Raw genomic sequence first — 9,947 nt, forward strand, 5'->3', positions numbered from 1 at the left:
CCCCCCCTTGCTGCAAACCCCCCCCCTCCTTGCAAACCGCCCCCCCTTTTGCTCCCCCCCCCGCTGCGGTTGCAATCCCCGCCAGCTGGCGTTGCAACGCCCTCCCCCCGGCCGGTGCAATCCCGGGGCGGCCCCTCCCGGCCCCCGGTGCACGGAACCGGGATGTTGGGGGGGGTCGGATTAAAAAGGTGGGGGGGGGGGTTGGATGGGGGGGGGTGGGGGGGGCGCGGGGGGCGCGCGCTCACCTCCAGCCCGCGCTCGCGCCGCGCCTCCCGCAGAACTGCAGCAGCGGCGCGCGCCCGCCCGCCGCTTGCAGAGCCCCGCTGACGTCAGCAGCGCGAGGGGTGGGCGGGGCTCTGCATGCAAATGAGGCTCTCTGCTCCGCTGATTGGCCGGAGGCGTGGAGTTGATTGACAGCCGGCCCGTGCCCAAAGGGATTGGGGGCGGGGGGGGGGAGACGCCCCTCGCCGCCTCCCTCCCGGTGTGTGCCCCCCCCCCCCCCCCCCGCGGATCGTGGTGGTGCGGTCCGGCTGCGCAGAGGGAGGGGGGGCGGGATGTACCATGTGCACCTGAAAGGGGGGGTGGGAGGGGTCATTTCCTATCGAAAAGGGGGGGGGTAATGAGTCACAGTGCCCTCCTGTCGCGATATGGCGCCGTATCCCGACTGAGGGCTGTCAGGGTGGTTTCTCATCCCTCACGCCCTAGGCTGCCATCCCTCATAAGCCGTGAGGTGAGGCCCTGAGGTGGGCCGCAGGTGGGCGGCCATGGCGGCCCCGCGTCCTCCCTCACCCTCATGAGGCGAGGCTGAGGCGGGGGCGCGGGGCTCACCGGGACGTGGCCCCCAGCGGGGCTGCACAACCCCGGCCTCGACCCCACAGCCTCCTCCGATGCCACCTGTGCCCCTTGTCACCACCCCGTTGAGTTGAACACACACCAGCCCATGGCACCCAGCCACCTCCTCTCCCTCTCCCCTCAGCACAGCCCTGAGGAGCCCGCGGGATGGCGGAGCCGGGCACCGCACCCAGCCCCATGGAGCACGATGTCCGTGTGAGGGGCTTGTGGGGTGCCCGAGCCCGACACCCCGTCAGCAGCCTGCCAGCCGCTGGAGGGCACCAGCAGTTGGGTGCTGTGGCAGCACCCATGGCGGGGAGGCTCCCACAGCACCACCACCCTCCATGGCACCGTGTCCCCTCAGTGAAGGGTTTATTTTTTTGGCCGCCATCCTCCCATATAACTGGGTGCTGTAGGGTGTGCTTCATCCCTGTGGGGCTGACAGTCACAGCCCCGCTCCATCAGCAGGGACCCGCCAGCCCCCACAGCACCCCTCAGCCATGCCCCAGAAACCTGAGGTTCCCTTCCCATCAAAGGGGGAATTTGGGGTGTTAGGGGGGCAGTGGGGACCCCCCCCCTGCTGCCCTGGGGTGCGGGGTGGGGGCTGGCAGGGCCCCACGCAGCAGGGCAGTGCCGCGGGTGGGGACGTGTTTGCAGATAAATCACCCTGGGGAGCAATGCGGAAGAGCAGGGAACAGGCTCCGCGCCGCGCCAAGCCGGCGATTAAATATTTACCTTAGCCGGTTGTGTTTGCCAGTGACGGATCGACATTTCCAGGGAGGAGCTCGCTTTTGTTCAAACACAAGGAGCAGGGCCCTCCCCGGGGCCTCAGCAGGCAATGGGGCCACCAAGCACGCCGGGTTCCCGGGGATGAAGGCCCAGGGTGCTGCCCGGCCACAGCACCCATGGCACCGAGCACCCAGCACAGCGATAAAAGATCATAAACATCGCTCTTAGAGGGGGAACAAACCAGGTTTAATATCTGGAGGGTGAAGGAAGAAACCGAAATGACCCCGGAGGCCACCCCGAGTCCCTGCGGAGACGCGCGGGGCTGTGGCACCCGGCGGGGCCCAAAGTGCAAAAGTTTAAAATGCAGCATTTTGGGTGCTGGTCACAGTCAGGGCAGCTTCTGCCACGGAAACGCGTGTGAGTGCGCCTAGGTGAGGCTGGTATTAAAAAGTGAGCTACAAAAGGCTTTAAAAAGTGACCCCCCCCCCCCCCCCCCCATCCCCAAATAATAAAACCCCCCTGACTCGTGCCCAAGCAGCCGGCGTCGTGCCCTGGTGCCCTGACACCGCGGTGCCTCGTGCCAGCCACTCTGTGAGGAGCCACCTGCACACCCAAAGGCTTTTGGCAACGGGGGACATCTCCCCGGGGAGCCACAGAGTGCCCAGGGCTGGGACAGGGCAGGGGCAAAGAGTCCCAGGACCCGTTTGCAGCCGATGAGGGACCTTGCCCAGCACCTGGAGGTCGGGACGCTGGGTGGGAGCAGGGGACAGTCGGGAGGGAATGAGCCGTGGTGGCCTTGTGCCCATCGGTACCTGCCCAGCTGCCGTGCAGGGACATTCCTCGGGTCCCTCCGCGTCCCAAAAGGCCACCCCGGTCCCAGCAGTGGCGATGCCAGGAGCCTGGGGTGCCGGTGGCACTCGCTGGGGCAACGTCGTGTCCCACGTCCCTGCGGCAGCGATGGGACCCGCCGACCGGGGCCGCTACGTGCCCAGGGGCAGGAATGTGACATTGCCCTCCGTGTCCAGGCACAGCTCCCGGTCACCCTCGGAGCCTGGCGCTGAGCTGCCACCGTCCTTCATCAGCGTCCCCTCCACCACCCGCCGGTTGTCCACATCCCCGGGGCACCCACCCCGGGGCAAGTCCCGGTCCCCCGGAGCCGGGTGAGAGGCGCTCGGTGTCGGCCGACTCCGAGTCATCCGTGGCCGGCGTCTTGGAGCCGCTGTTGTCCTCCTCTAAGGGGCTCTCGGGCCCCTCCGGCTCCGTGTCCGTCTCGCCCTCCTCCTCCTCCAGCGTCATCTCGAACTGGAACTTGTCGGTGGCGGCGGGGGGCACCCCGGGACCCTCGGGAGGTGGGGACGGGCTGCGTGGGATCATGCTCTGGTACCACTCCCGGTTGTCCTCCAGCGTGTCCAGGATCTCCTGGGCGTCGGGGTGCACCAGGTCGGCCCAGGTCTCCCACAGCGGGTGGGCGATGAAGTCGATGAAGCCCACCTGCGGGCAGGCAAGAGCTCAGCACCCACCACATCCCCTCGGACCCCCTCATCCCCACGCCGTGCTCCCCCCCCCCAACCTGGGATTTCTCCACGGAGGCGGTGTGCTTGTCGCACATGGGGCTGATCTCCATCCCCTTCTCCCGCTCGCGGTCGCCCTGGCGGAAGAACTCCTCCATGATGCGGTCGGTCCACTGCCGGTACAGCTCCAGGGGCTTGGTGGGGTTGCTGAGGTCGGCGCAGTGCACCATGTTCTGCAGCACCTGCACGGCCACCGCAGCGCTCGCCCGATGTCCCTCGTCCCCCAGGGCCACCGTTACAGGTCCTGGGGCACCTTGTCCTGGGTGCCCCCACCTCGGTGGTGGCACCGAAGAGGGCGTCCCGATTGGCACGGGCTGCAGAAATATTTCCCCGCCCGCATCCCCGAGCCCAACCTGGATGCGGTCGGAGTAATTATCCAGCAGCAGCACCCCCAGGCTGGTCACCTTCTTGGTCTCCACCATGGTCTTCAGATCCGCCAGCAGGTTCATGTGCTTGGACATGTCCGTGGCCAGCACCTGGGGCAGGGCGAGCAGGACACGCGGCTCAGCCTCACCCACCACCAAGCCCCCCCCAAAACCCAGCACCCCGGGGCGGTCCGACCCCCCCCGTTACCATGTCGATGGCCATTTTCCCGCAGCGACTGCCTCTGCTTCTTGCTGAGGTTCTGGAAGATGTCGCAGTTCTCCTCCTGGAGCAGCTTGAAGCCCACGGCCAGGTGGTGGTTCTCCAGCACCGAGGCGTCGTTGTACATCAGCGCCAGCTCCGAGTCTGCCAGATGGCACCGCTCACCCCGGGGCGGACACCGGGGTCCCCTACACACCCCCCCCCTCCCTCAACCCTCGCCCCCCTCCCCGCCTCCTGGCTCTCACTGGTGTTGATGAGGAACTGTTGGAGACCCCGGGGTGGTCGACGTCGTGGATGGCGCTGGCGAAGATAGCAGCCATGATCTCCAGGTCCGTGAAGACGGCCTGGGGACGGGGAAAAAGGCGGTGTAGGTGGGTTACGGCCCCGCTGAGGGCACTCGGTGTCCCGTAGGGACCGGGGCTCACCTCCAGCGCCGGCGTGGAGAGGAGGACGTGGGTGGACTGGGCCACGTCGGCGGCGTGGATGTTGTTGTGGTAAGCCACATCGGCGTGGTAGTGGTCCTCCAGCGTCAGCATGTAGGTGATGAAGGTGTCGGCGGGATGCGGAAAGTCTTCATCAGGTCGCGCTCCTGCGGGGAAGGCGGGAGGGTGGCTGGGACCCCCGTTTGGGATGCGGGGACGGGGACCGGGGACAGCCCCCCTAGAGGGGCTCACCTGGAAGATGCTGTACATGATGACCGTCAGCGGGGCGTTTGCCCGCCGAATACTCGGCCACTTTAAGACGTCCAGACCCCACTTGTTGGTGTCCTCCAGCTCCTGGGTGGGGGAGAGGATCAGAAGGACAGGGAAGGGTCTTAAGAACCGGTATCGGGGACCCCACAATGGGCTTGGGACCCCCCCTCACCTTGGCCAGCAGCCCCTCGTGGTCCGTGCGCACCCCGAAGCGAGGGATGCCGGCGGCGGCGAGGCTGGAGCCGTGCGTCAGCTTCCTGACGCCGCTGATCTGCGACATGGGGCGCTTCTTCCGCTCCTTCTCCTTGTCCTTGGGCAGCGCCGAGGGGATCTCCACCTCGTGCTGCTTGTCTGGGGGGGGCGGGGGGGGGCGCTGAGCGCGGGGAGGATCCCCTCGGATCTTCCCCCCCCCCCCAATTGACGTCAGCCGGCACGGAGAGCACCGCGGTGCCATGGCAACGGGGGGGGGCGCACGGGGGGATGCCGAGAGCTTCCCCCACCCGTCTGCAGCGGGGGCTGGACCCCCCGGGGTCCCCCCCGTGCAGGGGGGGAGCCCTGAGCAGGCCGCCTGCCCTTGCACCAGTCTGCACCAGTCTGCACCAGCATGCAGCAGCATGCACCAGTCTGAACCAGACCAGTATGCACCAGCATGCACCAGTGTGCACCAATGTGCACCAACATGCACCAGTCCTGCACCAGCATGCACCAGTAGGCTCCAGTCTGCACCAGCATGCACCAGTCTGCACCAGTAGGCACCAGTCTGCACCAGACCAGTGTGGGCCAGTGTGCACCAGCGTGCACCAGTCTCCACCAGTGTGCACCAGCATGCACCAGACCAGTGTGAACCAGTGTGCACCAGTCTGCAACAGCATGCCCCAGTGTGTCCCAGCACTCACAGCCAGCACGACGGCCGTGACACCCCCATGAAGACACCTGGACCCCCCCCCCCCCCCCCCCCATATCAATATTCCCTTTTTTTTGCCCCAAACCAGCCTCCAGCACTGTCCCCACGGACACGCAGCCCCACAGGGCACCGCGCTGAGGTGCCCGGCTCCCCGCAGACCCCAGAGCTGCAGAGTTGGGTTTGGGGGGGGCACAGGCAGCCCTGACACCCCCCGGGGGGGGGAACTCACCCAGGAAGGTGCTGGAGATGTACTCGGAGACCTGGTTCCCCGAGCGGCTGGTCTCCGAGAGCTGCGACAGCTCCCGGTTCAGCATCCGCTTAAACTGCGAGGGGTGGCAGGGGCTCAGCCGCAGGTGGGGGGTCCACACATCCCCAACACCCCCCCCCGAGTCTGGGGGGGCTTTTTTCTCACCCCGGGGGGGTTTCCTTACCTTGTTGGATGCCATCTCGCTGACCGAGTGCCTGGTCTGCAACGTCTCCAGCTGGTCCAGGCACCAGTCCAGCTCCTCCAGGGTCTCCAGCGAGAGTTTCTGCTGGGCATCCTCTGCCGGGGGCAGCCACCGCGTCGCCGCCGGGCACGGGGACGCACGGGGGGGCCCGACCTCGCCGTCCCCACCCCCGAGGTGCTCATGTTTTTCCCCCCCATCCCCTTCCACTCCCCCCCCCAGGACCCCAGGGTGACCCAGCGCTGAGCATCCCGGTGCAGCTGGGCTCGTGGTGGCTGCGGTGGCCACATTGTCCCCGTGGTGGTGGTGTCTGGCGGGGGGGGACACACACGTCACCTCGAGGTGACGCCCGGCCTGGGGTTGCTGCGGGGCCCTGCTGTGCTCGCCGCCCGGGGTTTTTTTCTTCAGGGAAGGTTTGACGTCAAGCGCAGCCTTTCCACCGCCACCGCCACCGCACCAAGGGCGGACGGGCAGCAGGAGCCGCTGAAAACCGACATGGATCCCAAAGGGCAAAGCCACCGCTCTGCCCCCGCTGCTGGGGACACCGTGGGTGCCGGCACGCCCCGTCCCGGGTGCGGGGACAGCCAGCCGACCCTAAAAACATCCCCTTATTTACCTGCTCGGGGGGCACTCACCGGAGAGGCTGGCCTTGCTGGCGGAGGGGAGGCTGCTGCTGGAGGCTCGCCTGCGAAACGCACGGGGCTGAGCGGCTGGGTACACCACAAAATGTGCCCCCCCACCACGAGCTGTGCCCCTGCTTCAATCTGTCCCCCCCCACTATGAGCTGTGACCCCCCCATCGCCCTCCCCAACCCCTCACCCCGCTCACTTGGTGCCGGCGCGGTCCTGGAGGTGCATCAGCACGGCGAAGTTGCTGCGGATGGTGCGGAGGCTGGCCAGGACCTAGGGGGGACAGAGATTGGGGGGGGGCGCTGGGGACAGGCTGTAACCCCCCCACACCCCCCCTGTGTCCCCTCCTGCGTGCTGGGGACATGAGGACGTGTCCCCTCCTCGCCACGCGGCCGTACCTGGGCGAACGGCGTGACGATCATGTCCTCGCCGTGCCTGCGGGGAGCAAAGGGGCACATGAAATGGGGGGGGAGAGAGGGATGGGGGGCATTGGGGGGGTCCGGGGGGGGACTCACAGGTCACTGGCGATGGAGGAGTTGCGGGACATGGCCTTGGGGGACAGGTCGTAGTCGCTGTCGGAGCGGTAGAGGAAGGACTCGCGGCGCTGGCCGTGGCTGAAGGTGCCCTGCAGCACCAGCCCCGCGCCCGGGCTGGCCTGGGGGTCCAGCGCGCCCCTCCCCGGAGGCCATTCTCCAGGTCGAAGCTGCGAGGGGACAAGGGACAAAGCTGGCACGGGGGCGGGTGGCCTCGGCACCTCGGCTGGGAGGCTGTGGGGACACCGCTGCCGCCCCCCTCGGACACGGGGACACCGAGGGGACACCCCGCGGAGGGCAGCGACCCCCCCGAACCCCACAGCAAACAGCAGGGGACGTCCCCAGCGCTGCCACCAGCCGAGGACAATGCTTGTCCCCCAGCCCAGCTGCAGACAATGGGAGCTTTGGGATGTGGCACCGGGCTTGCCAGGCTCTCTGTCCCCCGGTCACCGCACAGCCTGGTCCCTTCGCCCTAAAATTTGGTGCTCGTGGAGCCACCGGGTGGCACAGCGGGGTCCGGGCGGGTTGTCCCTTGTCACCAGGCTGGGACAGGGGCCCCAGCTCTCCCCACGGGGCTCCTGGCTCCAGAGAGCCCGGGGAGGGCCGGGTCACTCCCCGTGTCCCCAACACCACGATCCCCAACCGCTGCGAGTCCTCGAAAGCCTCCACCAGCTTCTGCTCGGGGAGCTGCGTCCCATGGGGGACAGCGACGCGGCGGGCGCCGAGCCAGGGGACATCGAAGGACAGAAACCACCAAGGAAGCCAAGCTCTGGTCCTTGGGGACGCGCTGGTGGTGGCCGGGTGCCACCCAGGGCAGAGCCACCCCGCAGCCGTGTGCACCACGGGGCTCAAAGCAGGGGGACGGGGGGGGGGGGACACGGGGACAGAGGCGGTGGCCCTGCGGTGTCCCTCAGCAGCTGCCACCCCGCTGGCCCCGGGGTCATGGGAAAGGCTGCGCACGGGGACAAACCAAGGGCCACCCAGCGCCTGTCCCCTCCCGGAGCCACCACGGCGATGGGGATGGGGGACGAGCCACCATGGCCACATGTCCCCATCCCTGTCCCTGTCCCCATCACCCCATGGGACCTACCCGATGCAGGAGTGCCTCCGGGACGGGCAGCGGCTCCCCGGCTGCATGCCCCCGACCCCACTGCGCCCGGCGCCGCGTCCACCCCTCCCCACAGCCCCTCGGCCTGCCTCTGCCTCGCGTCCCCGATGGTACCGGGGACACAAAGCCCATTGTGGCTCCTCCAGCCCCGCGCGTGAATTGTGGTTTGTTCCCCCCCCCTCCCCGCTCTCCGGCCACCTCCGACCCCGCTGCCACCCCAAGGGGACAGCCCTGACCCCGGGCACGGCGTCACCGGGAGGATTGGTTGGGGACACGGGGGGGACACAGGCACGCACAGGGGGTCCCCAGTGGTGGCCGTGCCCCGTGGGGGGGAGCGGGGCCGGGGGGCACGGCCGGGACGGCGGCCCAGGAGGGCTGGTGCCGAATTCAGAAATACTTTCCATGCCGAGCGGGGGGGGGGCTGGGGGGGGGCCGCTATAAATAGCTGCTGTTGCCACTGAGGAGGGAGCTGCTGATCCCCCACGGTGCCCCCAGCACCCAGGGGTGCCCACACGGGGGCTGCGGGGCCCTGCTGGGGGTCGCTGCCTCCTTCCCCATTTGCTGTGCCAAAAAAAAAAAAAAAAAGCCCCCCCCTCACCCCCCCCATATTTGGGACATGGGGCTAATGCTGCAGCACAAAGCCCCCCCCCATCGGTGCAACGAGCGCGCCCGTGCTCAGCCAGCATCGCCCCCCCCTGCCCCACTCAGCCCATGAGCACGGGGGGGGGGCTCAGCCCCACACCCCCCCAGACACACAGACAGAGGGGACACAACACAGAGAATTTTGGGGGGCCCCAGTGACCCCATCCCCGCATCCCACCGCCTCCTCCCACCCCCCCCAGGGACCCCATAGCCGGGGTCTGGGGTCTTTACCCCCCCCCCCCCCCCCCTTACCAGAGGGGATGCGCCACGGTGAAGCGCCGCTGCAGGCGGATGCTCTGGTTCACCAGCAGCTTCCTGAAGAGCACGGGGGAATTGCGGGGGGACCCCCGGGGGACCCCACGGGCGAAGCCCCCGGGGAGGGCAGCATGGCCCCGCTCAGGGCGCTCCGGGGTCCATCCCCATGGGCTCAGCGGCAGTAAAGGGGGACAGGGAGCCGAGCGGCGGGGACCCGCTGCCCGCCGCCAAGGAGCAGGAAACGCGCGGCTGCCCCAACCCTGGCGGCCCCGGGAAAGTTTCCATCCCCCTCCCGCCCGCGCCTGGGAAATTAAACAACTGTCTGGCTCGGGCAGACCCCCCCCTACACACCACACACCACACACACACACACACACAGCGTCCCGTTTGGCTCCATCAATCCCGTCCCGTGTGTGTGCGTGGCCGGCTCGCCGGGCACGTGGCCACCACCCCTTGGACCCGTGCCCCGGGGCGCTGCGCTGTCCCCTCGGTGGTGGCAGCCGTGGCCAGAAGGGTGAGGATGCTTGGCCCGGCCACGTGCGGCAACGCCACGAGCGCCACGGCCACGTGGGGAGGTCACCGAGGGGCTTGGATGAGCTTGGAGCAAGGTGGGCGCAAGGCGAGGACACGGCGCGGTGCCACCGAGGGGTGCGGTGCCACCAAGGGGCACGGTGCCACCGAGGGTCACGGCTGAGCCTGGAGCAGCCCGGGTGGCTGCGGTGGCCATGCCGTGGTGCCATCGAGCCGCACGGCTCAGCCCGAGGACCCCAAACACGTGGAGGGGCCACCGAGAGCCAAAACCAAACCCCAGGCACCCCAGGCGCACAACACGGGCACGTCACCGTGCCCCCACAGGACGCGGCTCCACCTGGACACACCATGTGGCCGCACCACGGGGCCACCAAGGGACCAAACCTGCCCACACGTCCCCCCCCGTGTCCCCCAGCTGCTCCTGGCCACCCAGTTTGGGGACGTGGAGCGGGCTGGGACCCACCGGGGCTGCCCCGCGTCGCCCCGGGCTG

General features: G+C 68.6%; 2 protein-coding genes across 2 annotated transcripts in view; both read right to left on the reverse strand.

Annotated features, from left to right (window-relative positions):
• The window catches only part of RAB3A (RAB3A, member RAS oncogene family), a 3,642-nt gene extending 3,241 nt beyond the window's left edge, over positions 1 to 401 (reverse strand). The window contains 1 exon segment of the mRNA XM_068661273.1: positions 246 to 401. The gene's annotated coding sequence lies outside the window, so the exon portion shown is untranslated.
• Positions 402 to 1,784: 1,383 nt separating this feature from the next.
• Positions 1,785 to 9,201, reverse strand: PDE4C (phosphodiesterase 4C). The gene is given in 21 exon segments (XM_068661533.1): positions 1,785 to 2,711; positions 2,713 to 3,051; positions 3,131 to 3,313; positions 3,485 to 3,607; positions 3,705 to 3,722; positions 3,724 to 3,860; positions 3,962 to 3,979; positions 3,982 to 4,060; positions 4,142 to 4,278; positions 4,281 to 4,305; positions 4,391 to 4,492; positions 4,581 to 4,759; positions 5,542 to 5,635; positions 5,744 to 5,856; positions 6,394 to 6,443; positions 6,587 to 6,660; positions 6,786 to 6,822; positions 6,903 to 7,074; positions 7,077 to 7,090; positions 8,923 to 9,025; positions 9,028 to 9,201. Coding segments are annotated over 21 exon segments (2,199 nt in total). The 5' UTR covers positions 9,059 to 9,201; the 3' UTR covers positions 1,785 to 2,540.
• Positions 9,202 to 9,947: the final 746 nt, after the last annotated feature.

This window comes from Anas acuta, chromosome 26, assembly GCF_963932015.1.
Source record: "Anas acuta chromosome 26, bAnaAcu1.1, whole genome shotgun sequence".
Taxonomy (NCBI): Eukaryota; Metazoa; Chordata; class Aves; order Anseriformes; family Anatidae; genus Anas; species Anas acuta.